Raw genomic sequence first — 14,463 nt, 5'->3', positions numbered from 1 at the left:
TCAAGGGTGACAAGGAAAGCCTCCCGAGTCCTTCCCACAAAACCACTAAGCTGGAGATGCTGGGACAGCCTGGGCTAGGAGAGGGCTTTGCTGTGGCCACTGTGCTCCTGCCTGTCAACAATGCTCATGTGGGTGCTCACTGGAGGCAGAGCTTTATGTGGAGGGGGCTAAAATTCTCCACTTGGGATGACATGAGAGAACAAAAGCCATCAGTGAAAAGGAGTCCAATTCACCTGAGAAGTCCCAGTGAAGACAGCGTTGTCTGAAGACCCAGCTCTGGGAACTCAGGGGACGGGGAGCTCTTCCAGCCTGCTCATGTGCACAGAGGTGTAGCTGGAAGCCTTGGCAGATGTCTGTAATCTCAATGATGCCGTGCTCATGACTTTAATCAGCTCAGGTAGCCACGAATCCCAGAACAACAGGGCAGCTGAGGTTGGTAGGTGCCTCTGTGGACGAACTAGTCCAAGCCCCTGCCCATGCAGCACCACGTAGAGCAGGTTGCCCAGGACTGCGTGTGGGTCCAGTTGTTCAGCCAGATTTCAACCTGAAAAAGTGATAAATCCACTCATCTCACTCCTACTTTGTCAGCTTCTCTGTGAGGATGCTGTGGGAAATGGTGCCAGAAGCCAGACTAAATCAGAGTAAATAACACAGCCTCCTCTCCCCTTGTCCACAAAGCCAGTCGCCTCATCACAGAAGGCTATCAGGTTGGTTAAGCAGGAGTTTTCATTCATAAATCCATGCTGACTCCTCCTAATCACCTTCTTGTCCTTCACGTGCTGGGAAATGGTCCCCAAGGGTAGCCGCTCCATCTTCTGCCCAAGGATTGAGATGTGGCTCACTGCTCTGTAGGCCCCTGGATCCTCCTTTTTGCCCCCTTCTGAGGACAGGATCTCTCCCCCAGCCTCCAGAAACCTCCCCGGGTGCTAGAACCTCTTGGAGATTACCAGAAGCGATCGCTCAGTGCTGCCCCAGGGCTCACGGGCGCATCCTCTCAGGGCCCACTGGCACGTCCAGCGTGCTAAAGTGCTGCCTAACCTGATCTTCTCCCATCGAGGCAGCTCTCCCTGCTGTGACCCTTCTCCGAGCCCTTGGATCGCTGGAGATCAGTCTTGATGGTAAAAGCCGAGATGAAGAACGCCCTTGGCCATGCCCTTTGTCACCAGGTCCCCCACCCACCCAGCAACAGCCTCGAAGGACGATATTCAGCCACGTGGGCCCAGGATGGATTGACAGGAGGAAGAATCAACTACGACCAGCAGCAAGGCTGCTGAGAGGACCACTGCGCCGCCTGAAATCTTTAAAATCCAAGGCTGCACATCTCCAGTGGAAGGAAGCTCGCGCTGAGATGCAGCCAGACCTTGAGGTCTGCAAGCACCGAGCCAGTTGCAGCCAGGAGGAAAGCCACACTGACCTTTAAGAGCTTCAAAAAGCAAGCAAAGAAAGGCCTGGGAGGGTGAAGAATGTGCTAAGAGGGGGAAACGAAAAAGCGGAGGCACCTGGTAAGGCTCTGACGTGGGTTAGAGAGAGGGGTGGAAGCCACAGCGCAGGCAAAGACCAAATGTCTTCTGTGGTGGGAGCCCAGAGTGAGCAAAAAGATAGAGAAGATAAAGCAGAAACATGGAGAGCGTCACAGAGCGAATGTGGCCAGCCCTGTCTCCTCTCACCTCTAAGGGTTTCTTTGCCATGAATTTCTGCATTCCTCTCCATTTCGCATGCAGAGACGGGAGACCCTGGATGCAGCCCTGCGGGCGCTCGGTCTGAGGGGCTGTGAGAGGAGCTGTGGGCTTGCTGCAAGGACTTAACAGCTCAGCCGCGTGCAGCAAGTGTAGGGGCTGCTCTCTCCTCCCTCCAGCTACACTTGCGGTCTATAAAAAAGTGTAAAATTTAAACTGCACGATGCCACAAATGCGGTTACCGTGTCTCTTCAACCAAGTAACGAGGGATAGCACGAGCCTCAAGTTGCACCAGGGGAGGTTTAGATTGGAGAGAAGGGAAAACTTCTTTCCTGACAGAGTAGTGAAGCCCTGGCAGAGGCTGCCCAGGCCAGTGGCGGAGTCTCCATCCCTGGAGGGGCTCAGAATCCATGCGGCTGTGGCATTTAGGGACAGGGTTTAGCAGGCACGGTGGGGTTGGGTGACAGTTGGACTGGATGAGGTGAGAGGGCTCTTCCAGACATAACGATTCCAGGATTCTATGATTTCATATTGGCCAGCAAGTCTAGGCAAGTCTCATCAGCATAAAACTGCACGTAATTAGTGCCAACACAGCATCTCACCAGCCAACAGCAGGCACTGGTATCTCTTTGGAGGTGCATGGATTTACTGGTACCCAGCTCAGCTGCCTGATGGGAATAGCAGCCACTGCTGGCAGGGATGAGCCGGCTGAAGTGAATATACAAAAGCCTGGAAGCTCCAGAGCAGGCATGGAATGGAAGAGCCTGGTTTCCTTGGTTGACGCGGATGACAAATGACAAGGACATGACATACCAGACAGAAAATGAGTACAAGTGACTGCTCACAGCCACAATCAGATGATGAATCAGGGAATAGTTTGGCTTGGAAGGGACCTCAAAGCCCATCCAGTCCCACCCCCTGCCATGGATCCTCAACTCCCACTTGATCAGGTGCTCCAAGCCCCATCCAACCTGGCCTTGAACCCCTCCAGGGATGGGGCAGCCACCCCTGCTCTGGGCAACCTGGGCCAGGGCCTCCCCACCCTCACACCAAAACACTTTTCCTTAAGATCTCATCTCAATCTCCCCTCTTGCAGCTCAAAACCATTTCCACTCACCCTCTCCCTCCCCTCCCTGATCCAGAGCCCCTCCCCAGCTTTCCCGAAGCCCCTTTCAGAACTGGAAGTTGCTCTGAGGTCTCCCCACAGTTTTCTCTTCTCCAGGTTGAATAACCCCAACTCTCTCAACCTGAAACTCCCATTAACCTCATCCCACCAATCCTGGATGTCCCTAACTCTGCCTGAGACAGGCTGAGCACTGCAGAAACAGCTCCAGACAAGAAGGTAAAATCCACTGAATTTCCTGACTAGAAACCAACCTTAGTCTTCCTGTGAGCACATTAAAGCAAAAGTGAGAACTGCAGCTCCTCTGTGAGATGTCCAGAAAGCTGCTGCAACAGCCCTTGTGCTCTAGGTGAGCTCCCTGCCACCTCTCTGCTCCCTTCCTCCCCACACGCTGCCAGCTGCCACCGCTGCAGAGCTGCCAGCCCTGCTCACAGCTCCCTCCTGCCCGAGCAGTGCTCCTCGCCCTCACCCCGGTGGCTCCAGCCACAGAGAGGTGGTTTATCAAAAGCTGCTGTGACTTTGCTGGGGAATAAAACCTAAAGGGACAGTAGCCCCGACCTCTGAGGAAAGTGTCATTCACAGAAGCGGCTCAAACGAGGCTGAGCGGGGTCAGTAAAACACAAGAACCACTTTGCATCTTCGTGCTGCAATCAAGCCCCACGCCAGCATCCTGCTCAAGAGTCAAACTTTCTACCACCTCCTACACGGAAACACCGCGGTCCATCAAGTGAACTTTGCTCAATAGCCCCGTTTCCCAGGTCCAAAATAAAATCCACCCTATACTGACCTGCCAGTTGGGCACCACAGGTGGGTAACGTCCCAGCTTATGGGACATCCCAGCTTTGTCTGTATGGCCCATCACACACCTGTATCTTCTCACACAGAGCCACAGAGGTTGGTCTGCGTCAAACTCATATCGGGTTCCTCTTCCTTTCTACCTCTCAACCTTACCCAAAGGCAGAAGGATAAAGCAAAACTCTGGAAACTCTTGCAAAACTTCACTTTTTGATCCTTTCAGCACATTTATGATGACAGCAAGCTGAGTGGTGCAGCTGACACACCAGAAGGCCAGGATGTCCTCCAGAGGGACAGGGACAGGCTGGAGAAGTGGCCCACGTGAACATCATGAGGTTCAGCAAGACCCAGTACAAGGTCCTGCACCTGGATTGGGACAATCTGTGGTTTCAATACAGGCTGGAGGATGTTGTGGTTGGGAGCGGCCCTGAAGAGAAGGACTTGGGGTGCAGGGGGATGCAAAGCTCAACATGAGCCACAACTTATGCTCGCAGCCCAGAAACCAACCATGTCCTGGGCTGCATCCCAAGCAGTGGGACCAGCAGGGAGGGAGGGGATTCTGCCCCTCTGCTCAGCTCTGGTGAGACCAAACCTGGAGCCCTGTGTCCAGTTCTGGAGTCCTCAGCACAGGAAGGACATGGAGAGGCCATGGAGATGATCTGAGGGCTGAAGCACCTCCTGTACGAGGACAGGCTGAGAGAGTTGGGGTTGTCTGGAGAAGAGAAGGCTGTGGGGAGACCTTAGAGCAGCTTCCAGTCCTGAAAGGGGCTCCAGGAAGGCTAGGGAAGGTCTCTTGATTAGGGAGGGCAGGATAAGGATAAGGAAGAACAGTTTTGAGCTGCAAGAGGGGAGGCTGAGAAGAGAGCTTAGCAAGAAATGTTTTCTATGAGGGTGGGGAGGCCCTGGCCCAGGCTGCCCAGAGCAGTGGTGGCTGCCCCATCCCTGGAGGTGTTCAAGGCCAGGTTGGATGGGGCTTGGAGCACACTGAGCTGCAGAGACCGATGAGGTCTCTCCTCAGCCTCCTCTTTTCCAGGCTGAACAGCCCCAGGTCCCTGAGCAGCTCCTCATAAGAGTTGTTCTACAGACTCTTCCTCAGCTCCATTCCTAACAGGTGGGCGCTGGCACTGCTGTAGCTGATAGGGGAGCGGAAGAGCAGCCGGAGCTGCTGCTGCACTGGAGAGCAGTCAAGAAAAGCCACAGGAATGATTAGAAACTGTAAGATCTGGACTCCCTGTTTCATATATTCTTTTAATATAATAAGACTACTGGTAGTAAACCTGGGACACATGATTAAAATCCATTTAATGCTCTTCATTGCCATTCAAATTAAAGTGAGTCGATGGCAGGAAGCTTCCCATGGATGAACGTTTGACTTGCCTTCGCCTTTGGTTCTTTCCATCACAGCAGGGGTGTTTGTACCCTCAGGAAGCCCCAAGTTAAAACTAAAATCAGCTCATCCCTCAGCTTCAAGAGATTTACTGCAGTTCGAGACAAACTATTGCATTTCTGTTGCTCCAAGTCCTTCCCAGCCTGGGCTCAGTGTGTGGAGCTGCTGGAGGGGGAACACGGACAAAAGCATCCCCTTTGCTTTCAGGCACAACTACCTTCTGCTCCCGCTTGAGGCAACTCCCACAGTCAAACCAGGAGATGGTAGGGACGGGCGTTCAGTCCTGGTGGATCAGGAGAAATTATGGATGTGTACACCACCTCTGGCGTTGGTCTCGGTGGTGGCTGTTCAAAGCTGTCTCCAACTGAGGCATAAATCGCTACCGCGGCCCCCCCAGCACTTTCCGTGGGGGCCTCCTCCACAACCGAGACCTGGAGAAGAACAAAGCAAATGCTGAAGATGGGAGCCTTCAGAGGCTGTGCTGGGTCAGGAGGGGAGTTGGCAGAGGCAGGAGCTACGAAAAGCCCAGTTGGCTTTCCCCGCGATAGCAGTGGGGGAACGTCGGCCCCCAGGGATGCCAAACTGGCTCAGCCCATCGGGCACAGCACGGGTGGCATTGACTGTGCCTAAGGAGCTCTCAGACAAAATGCACACCCTGGAGAGCAGACAGAGAGCTCGATGGAATCTGGAGAGAGGGAGGAAAACTTTTGCTGGAGTTTAATCATTTCATTTCCAGTTTCTCAGACCTGGCAGCACTGAGTGGGGAACAGTTCCGGGCTGAGCTGAAGCAGAAGCAGTTTCTCACTCCAGCTCAGCCTCATCTGAGTAGCTTCATTCCCTGCAATTTAACTGTATGGTTTTCAGGCGCTGTTTCTGTCTAGAAGGGGTAACTTGGGGCACGGGGGTGCAGAGAGGCCTTTGCTTACACTTACTCTGACAGAAATCAAGGCCACCCTGGGGCTGGGGGAGTCGTGAGGGAAAGAGGTGGAGAAGGGGAGACCTGCAGAGAGGTGACCCCAACCTGACCACAAAGGATTCCACCCCATGTAAATTATACTGGAAATAAAACTGAGGGATCACACTCTCTTCTTTGATGGCCGATGTCCAGTGAGGACCTCGTCTGTTTGTTTGCCCCAATCCTGGATCCGTGCGTTCCTGAGCCCAGCTCCCTCCTAGCCCAGACCCTTCCCCGTGTCTGCTCTGCAGCATCGCTGGTGACGCAGTCCTTGAGGGGTGGGGGAGAAATTTCATATATTTGTATATATTTTATTATTTTCTTATTAATAGTGGTAGTATTACTATTGCATTTGTCTGTTTTAGTTTGGGTTTCCAACCCACGAGTCTTTAGCTCTCAGTTCCCTTTCCCTGGGGGTGGCTTTTGCTCTCAGTTCCCCTTCCCTGGGGGTGGTGGGGAAGGGAATCGGGAGCCCAGCTGCTCAGCTTTAGCTGCCAAATTGGGCCAGGCTGGAGCTAAACCATGACAGGAACGTACCTTCCACCTTGGCTCTCTGCACCAAAAAAAAAAAAGCAAAATCCCCAACCCCTCTTTGCTCTCTTTGTGTGGCAACAACCCCAGGCTGGTGGGATCTGCAGAACGTGCTCTGTGGAGTTCTCCAGTGCTTCTGGGACACCTGCCACCCCACAGAGTCCCCTTCACCAGAACTGCGCTGTGGGCAGAGAAATGGCTTGAGCTATCTTGGTCTCATGTCTCCTTCTTAGGTTTCTCTCTCTCCCCTATGGTCATTTCCCATGGATAAAACTCTGTGAGAAGAGCCCTGAAGTTATCCCTACCAATCCCTGAAGAAATAAATGCTTGAAACATAAATCCCTGAGCCTGGGAAGCAGGGAGGGATGAGGATCTGCACATCTCTGCATTTAACCCCTCTGCATTGTCCTCTGCTGGCCAGGGCTGTCCCAGGGCTGCCCAGCCAGGAAGGTTTAGTTCAGGTTCCTTTGGAGTCTGGCAGGGAGGGATGTGAAGGGGAATTGTGGAGATGGGGAAAGGGCTGGCTCTTTGCACTTCCTAATTTTATCTCCAGCACCAATTCTCACAGCTCAGTCCATCAAGCCAGCAGAGAGCAGTTACCCAGCTGCCCGTGCCCAAGAGCTTTCAGCTTTTCCACTGTACCTGCTGTCGATCAGTGATTTTCCTCTTCTGCTGTTGAGCTGCACCTAGGAAAAAACTGAGTTTTATTGCCTGGCAGATGCACTGATGCTCTGCACCTCCCTCTCTCCCAGCGCCAGAGGACACGGATTCCTCTGTTGGCATTTTCACCCCGGGCAGGTGTTGATTTTGCCTTTAAGATGGAGAGTTCTGTAGCTACTTTCTCCAAGTGCAAGAGAAATCCCCCCCTCAGAAAGAACTAGATTTGTTTCCTGAAAAAGGCAACTCAGGGGTGAAGGTTTTGAAGACACCCCTGATGGCAGCTGTGGAGATAAACACCTTGCTGGGGTTGTTCAGCCTGGAGAAGAGGAGGAGACCTCAGAGCAGCTTCTAGTCCTGAAAGGAGCTCCAGGAAAGCTGGGGAGGGGCTCCTGAGCAGGGAGGGCAGGGAGAGAGTGAGGGGGAACAGTTTTCAGCTGAAAAAGGGGAGACTGAGGTGAAATCTTAGAGAGAAATGTTTTGGTGTGAGGGTGGGGAGGCCCTGGCCCAGGTTGCCCAGAGCAGGGGTGGCTGCCCCATCCCTGGAGGGGTTCAAGGCCAGGTTGGATGGAGCTTGGAGCCCCTGATCCAGTGGGAGGTGTCCCTGCCCGTGGCAGGGGTGGAACTGGATGGGCTTTGAGGTCCCTTCCAACCCAAACCATTTCATGACTTGAAACCCAAGATGTTCTCCCCAGCTGGAACCTTAAAGGAACTACAATGGGAATGGTTGGACTCAATGATCCGGTGGGTCTTTTCCAACCTAGTGATTCTGTGATTCTATGATTCAGTCAGAGTCCGTGAAATCGCATCCCTTTTACAAGCTAAACATGTTGCGATACCTTTATTCTACTCTGAGCTCCTCAAAAACCCATTATAAGAAACCCAGCCCGTGCCTCCTGAAATGCGTTCAGCCATGCTCGCATCTGCAAGGAGGCGGCACATTTGAAAGGTGCTTTTACAGGAGGAATAAGTCTGGTGTGAAGAGCAGCACCCAGGCCAATCCCCCGCCCTCTGCTTCCTTTAAAATCCAAGAATGCACCTGGGTGAGCTGGAGGATGCATCAAGGAAGGGTAAAAAGCAGGAGGGGATCCACTTACTACGGTGCCGCCTGTAGCAGAAGAGCAGGAGTAGCAGCAGGAGGGAGGCTGAAGAACAAATGCCAATAGCGTAGTCACGGATGTGGTCTTGCTGCACGGTGCCTGCTGTTTGGAAGGAAGGAGGTGATGGAAATATTTGCTAAACAAGGAATTACAGCGGCTTCATCACATTCTCTAAACCATGGCTATAAACTGGAGAGGGGAGGATTTAGACTAGACATAAGGAGGAAATTCTTCAAAAGTTGCCCAGAGAAGCTGCGGCTGCCCCATCCCTGGAGGGGTTCAAGGCCAGGCTGGATGGGGCTTGGAGCCCCTGATCCAGCGGGAGGTGTCCCTGCCCATGGCAGGGGATGGAACTGGGTGATCTTTAAGGTCCCTCCATTCCTGTTGGTAACACCAGAATCTCCCTGGTATCGGAGAGCAGCACAAGGAGCTGGAAAGCAGCAGCACAGCCACAGGGCTCCAAGGAAATACTGCACTGCAAAAAGCCGCCCCATCCCCCGCCCCCCCCCCACATTTGCAGCTCAGGGATTAATGAGTTTTCTTTCCCGCACTGCAGGCACCCTCCCAGGGCTGTGATTGTGTAGCAGAGCCCTTGGAGGAGCCGGAGCCGGGGGCTGGGGGTGCTCAGCATGGAGCCAGGCAGGCACATCTCTTGGGGGGCTGATGGCATCTCCCCCAGGCTCCAAACCATGAGGAAGCACAGGAGGGTTCCCTCCCCCAGGGACTGTGGGTGACAGCTTCACCTCCAGCTGGCCAGAGGCTGGCATTCGTGTGCCAACAACCCTGTGCAGCGCTCTGGGCTTGGAGAAGAGCTGCTGGAAAGCTTCTGGGCAGAGAAGGACCCGGGGGTGTTGGTTGACAGTGACTGAACATGAGCCAGCAGTGGCCCAGGTGGCCAAGAAGGCCAAAAGCATCCTGGCTTGGATCAGAAACGGCGTGGCCAGCAGGTCCAGGGAGGTTCTTCTCCCTCTGGACTCGGCACTGGTGAGACCGCTCCTCGAATACTGTGTTCAGTTGTGGGCCCCTCACCACAAGAAGGATGTTGAGGCTCTGGAGCGAGTCCAGAGAAGAGCAACAAAGCTGGTGAGGGGGCTGGAGAACAAGAGGAGCGGCTGAGAGAGCTGGGGGTGTTTAGCCTGGAGAAGAGGAGGCTGAGGGGAGACCTCATTGCTCTCTCCAACTACCTGAAAGGAGGTTGTGGAGAGGAGGGAGCTGGGCTCTTCTCCCAAGTGACGGGGAAAAGGACAAGAGGGAATGGCCTCAAGCTCCGCCAGGGGAGGTTCGGGCTGGACATTAGGAAAAAATTCTTCACAGAAAGGGTCATTGGGCACTGTCAGAGGCTGCCCAGGGAGGGGGTTGAGTCACCTTCCCTGGAGGGGTTTAAGGGACGGGTGGATGAGGTGCTGAGGGACATGGTTTAGTGTTTGATGGGAGTGGTTGGACTTGATGATCCGGTGGGTCTTTTCCAACCTGGTAATTCTATGATTCTATGAAAAAACCCATGGGATATTTATATCCTGGAGAGATCAGGAATTTTGTCCAGGCTCACAGCTCTGCCAGAGGGGAGAGGGGAAGGAGCTCACCAGATCTAGCAGAGAAGGCATTCAGGTGCTACATACGATGATTTAGACTGAGCCATGACAGATGCTACCACAGAGATTATTTAACTTATACTTTGTCCATCGGGCAGCAGCAGAGCTGTGGGAGAATGTTCTCATCTGAGCTGAAGCAGAATCACTGTCTCACAGCATCGCTGGTGATGCAGTCATTGAGGGGTGGGGGCAAAATTTCATGTTTGTATATAGTTTATTATTTTATTTTTAGTAATGGTAGTATTACTATTCGTCTGTTTTAGTTTTGGTTTCCAAGCCATGAGTCTTTTGCTCTTATTTCTCCTTCCCTGGGGGTGGCGGGGAAGGAAATTGGGAGCCCAACTGCTCAGCTTTAGCTGCTAAATTGGTGAAATATAGTATATTTGTATATATTTCTATTAATAGTGTTTCTATTATTATTATTTATTATTATTATTACTATTTCTTTAAAGCTGCTTTAGCTTTGGTTTCCAGTCCTCAAGTCTTTTGCTCTCATTTCTCTTTTCCCTGAGTGGAAGGTTGGGGGGAAGGGAATTGGGAGTCCAACTGCTCTGCTTTAGCTGCCCAAATCGGCCAGGCTGGGGCTAAACCGTGACAGTCACCGGCACGAAGGGACTTGTGCTCTGTTTCATGCTTTGAGTGATGGCAGAGACCCAGCAGAGAAGGAAAACCCAGGGAGGGAACGGGGGATCTCCTGAATTCAAAGTTAGGACTTCCAATCCCCATGCTCCCCATGGAGACGATAAACCAGGGCACCTGTAGCCGTTCATGATGGGTAAAGGCAAGACTGGTTAAAGAGCATTTATTGTGTGGAGACAACCAGCTGCACGGGAAGATTTTCTACTTCCATAAAAGCTGTTGGGGTGGGACAGGATGGGTTTCCTGCCATAAAAGAGATGCACACCGAATCATAGGATGAATCACAGAATCATGGAATGGTTTGGGTAGGAAAGGACCTCAAAGATCATCCAGTCATAATGAATTATATTAATCATAGAGTCATAGAATGGTTTGCATTGAAGGAATTTCAAAGCCCATCCAGTCCCACCCCTGTCATGGGCAGGGACACCTCCCACTGGATCAGGGGCTCCAAGCCCCATCCAACCTGGCCTTGAACCCCTCCAGGGATGGGGCAGGGCAGTCACCCCTGCTCTGGGCAACCTGGGCCAGGGCCTCCCCACCCTCATCGTGAAGAATTTCTTCCTCATGTCTGCTACAAATCTTCCCCCTTTCAATTTAAAGCCGTTCCCCCTCATCCTATCACTACACGCCCTTGTATCACATCATCTAATGCCTACAGCACCATCTAAGGCAGCCTTGGAAATCCTCTCTTCGCCACAGCAGCTCATCCCTCTGAGATGAAGGACAAACACTCCACCAGCACCTGCTCCTTCCCCCACGAGTGGCCGGGGCAGCGCAGGAGGCGGCTGCGCTGAGCAGGCTCCCACTTACTTGTGCCGGGACGCTCAGGGCTGAAGCGCTGCTCGTGCACGGTGAGGGTGACGTTCCTGGTGTGGTGTTTCTGTTTGGAGGTGCCATACCTGCTCTGGTACGTCACTACGAAGATGACAGTGTAAACCCCACCGTCACTCAGCCGCAGGTCCCCCAGCAGCAGAGATCCATTCAGGGGGAAGAGTGCGGCACGGTCACGGTGGGTGGCCTGGAGGATGCATTCTGTAGAGCAGGTGCTGGGAGCTCCCCAGGCATCCAGGGAGCAGTTCTTCACCGTGCAGGTGGCCAGTTCATTCGAGCTTTTGCTGAATGTCCAGGACACCGACATCGCAAAGAGGACGGCACCATCAAATCTGTAGGAGACAGGCAGGAGCGCGGGCTGACCCACGGTGCCGTTGACTGAGTCCTGATGGATTTCGATGAGGACACCCAAGTTTCTCCCTGTAGAAAAAGGGCAGCTCAGTGACACGCTTCACCCCATGGTGTGAGAGCACAGGCTGGACCTGCTGCCCATTCCTCTCTTCGAGCACAGCCCCCCGCGGGCATTTGCAGCACACATCGTCCCATCATCCCATTTCATAGAACCACAGACTGGTTTGGGTTGGAAGGGACCTCAAAGCCTATCCAGTTCCAACCCCTGCCATGGGCAGGGACACCTCCCACTGGATCAGGGGGATCAAACCCAATCCAACCTGGCCTCGAACACCTCCAGGGATGGGGCAGCCACCACTGCTCTGGGCACCCTGGGCCAGGGCCTCCCCACCCTCACACCAAAACATTTCTCCCTAAGATCTCATCTCAATGTCCCCTCTTGAAGCTCAAACCAATTCGCCTCAGCCTGTCCCTGCCCTCCCTGATCCGGAGCCCCTCCCCAGCTTTCCTGGAGCCCCTTTCAGTACTAGAAGCTGTTCTAAGGTCTCCCTGGAGCCTCATCCTATCACACAGAGCGGGGTCTCGGCCACATGCAGCTGCTGTATCCGCAGTCTGGGGGACCCAAGCTCTGGCAGCAAAAGGCTCTGCCTCTCCGGGGCTGCAGGGGCTGAGCCAGCCCATCAGCCAAGGCAGCAGCTGAGAGATGGGCTCCAAATATCCACCACCCTCAATGTCATTTGTCCCTTGGCACTTCAGCAGCTGTTTCACGGTCAGGCTTGTCTCTCTGACCATCCACATGCAAAGCAGATCTCAGTCCTTGTGCCGCAATAAGAAAAAGGGATGCAAAGGCACAGCCCTCTCCTGCTTTTCACCTACTGAAAAGCCTCAAGCTCCGCCAGGGGAGGTTTAGGCTGGACATGAGGAAAAAATTTTCACAGAAAAGGTCACTGGGCACTGGCAGAGGCTGCCCAGGGAGGGGGTTGAGTCACCTTCCCTGGAGGGGTTTAAGGGATGGGTGGATGAGGTGCTGAGGGACATGGTTTAGTGATTGATGGGAATGGTTGGACTCGATGATCCGATGGGTCTTTTCCAACCTGGTGATTCTATGATTCTACTGGTGGACGGAGCCACCCTGCCCCTGCCGAGACCGATGCCAGTGCACAGGTGGCACAGGTTGAGGGGACCCTGCTCCTGGGGGTCACCGTCGAGCTGTCCCTGTCGCCCAGCCGAGGAGCCATCCAGCACCACCCCACAGGGCACCGTCCCATCCCGGCTCCTGGCCACATCCCCCTTCCCCAAGACCTCCAGACTCACCAAGGAGCAGCAGGAGGGAGCTGAGGCTCCAGCAGTGCCAGCTGGAGGACATCTCCACGGTCCCCAGCAGAGGAGCTGCAGCGGGAGCTGTGGCCAGCCGGTCACCACACCTGCTCTACAGCCTCGAACCCACCAGGCTCTGCGTCACGGCAGGCAGCGAGCGTCTCCGAGGTGTCTCCTTGGCAGGGAAGGAAGTCAGTGGCTTTTCTTGGGTCCCCTGTGGGCTGCAGGGTTTACTCGCGAGCATGCGAGCCCGGCCTTTCTTCCTGTCCTCAGCAACCACAGCCCTGGCAGCAGGAGCTGGGCAGGTCCCAAGCTCTTCAGTCTCCTTGCCCTGCTCACTGCTGGTCCTCACCCAGCACAAGGGTTTGCAGAGCTGCCAGCCAGGGGTGCAAACCCACGGGCTGCAGGCGGAGATGAGAGGAGGCTCCAGGGCTGTGCAGAGGGAAGCTTCTCCCGAGCAAGGCCCGGGGAAGCCAGCGGTGAAGAGTTCTGTCTCTCCAGGGCTGAGAAACACCAAGCAGACAGCCCGAGAGAAAGCTTTTTCCCCTTGCAGGAATAGGGTTGGCGCAGCTGTTGTGGATGCTCTCTTAAATCTGTGACTTCCACATCTAAAACATCTAAGGCTTTTCACTTGTATTTGGTCACCACATCACTGGAAGCGAAGGAGATCTAAAGTTACAGCCATCCTGCCCTTACAGATTGTCCTGAGCTGGAAGGGACCAACAAGGACCATCGAGTCCAACCCCTGTCCCTGCACAGGACACCCCAACATTCACACCGCGGGGCTGAAGAACTTGGTCAAACGCTGCAGGAATATCGTTAGGCTCAGTGCCGTGACTGCTTCCCTGGGAGCTGTTCCAGGGCTCCAACACCCTCTGGGGAAGAACCTTGTCCTAATGCCCAACCCAAATCACCCTTCGTGGGCTGTCCCGAGGTTACCAGTGACAAACGACACAGCACACTCAGCAGGGGCAGCAGCAAACGCCTCTGCTGGGTCCACCTGCCCCACTGCTCTGTCCGGGAGTGGCTTTCGGTGATTTTATGAACTACATTGTGGTGCTTCTCCCCTGTCCCAGATTTCTAGCCTTTTATGGTTCACAAGAGCTCTTCATCGTCACCACCAGCTGCTTCCACTTACCATTAGCTCAGCACTACCCCAGCCCCAGCTTTTACACCCCGACAAGGTGCTTCCAGCCCGCCCCATCCCACACTCACCGCCCGGCATCAGGATGGAGCAGATGGTACAGGATAGAATCATCCAATGAATCATAAAATCAGAGCATGGTTTGAGTTGGAAGGGACCTTAAAGAGCATCTAAATCCAGCCCCCCTCCCATGGGCAGGGACGCCTCCCACTAGATCTCAGCATTCCTGCAGAGAGCTCATGTCTTGCTTGCCTTGGAGGTGCAGCCAAGCTGAGCACCTCTGCCGACCTCAAAACTTGCATGAAGACCTGTCCTGGGGAGGAGGCCAGTGGCCAGCAGCTTGGGGCCATTGATTCAGTGAC

At 54.0% G+C, this 14,463-nt stretch overlaps 1 protein-coding gene and 1 long non-coding RNA gene across 2 annotated transcripts in view; one reads left to right on the top strand and one right to left on the bottom strand.

Annotated features, from left to right (window-relative positions):
• Positions 1–14,463, top strand: part of LOC138726296 (uncharacterized) — a 147,114-nt gene that overhangs the window by 76,089 nt on the left and 56,562 nt on the right. The gene's annotated exons all lie outside the window — the stretch shown is intronic.
• LOC138726070 (uncharacterized) lies at positions 4,829–13,694 on the bottom strand. The gene is made up of 5 exons (XM_069867483.1): positions 12,955–13,694; positions 11,269–11,709; positions 8,222–8,326; positions 7,110–7,153; positions 4,829–5,412 (listed from the first exon to the last, which is right to left on the bottom strand). The coding sequence occupies exons 1-5, from the start codon at positions 13,004–13,006 to the stop codon at positions 5,230–5,232; spliced, it is 825 nt and encodes a 274-aa protein (XP_069723584.1). The 5' UTR covers positions 13,007–13,694; the 3' UTR covers positions 4,829–5,229.

Source organism: Phaenicophaeus curvirostris, chromosome 13 (genome assembly GCF_032191515.1).
Source record: "Phaenicophaeus curvirostris isolate KB17595 chromosome 13, BPBGC_Pcur_1.0, whole genome shotgun sequence".
Lineage (NCBI taxonomy): Eukaryota > Metazoa > Chordata > Aves > Cuculiformes > Cuculidae > Phaenicophaeus > Phaenicophaeus curvirostris.
This window is presented reverse-complemented; position numbering and strand designations above follow the sequence as displayed.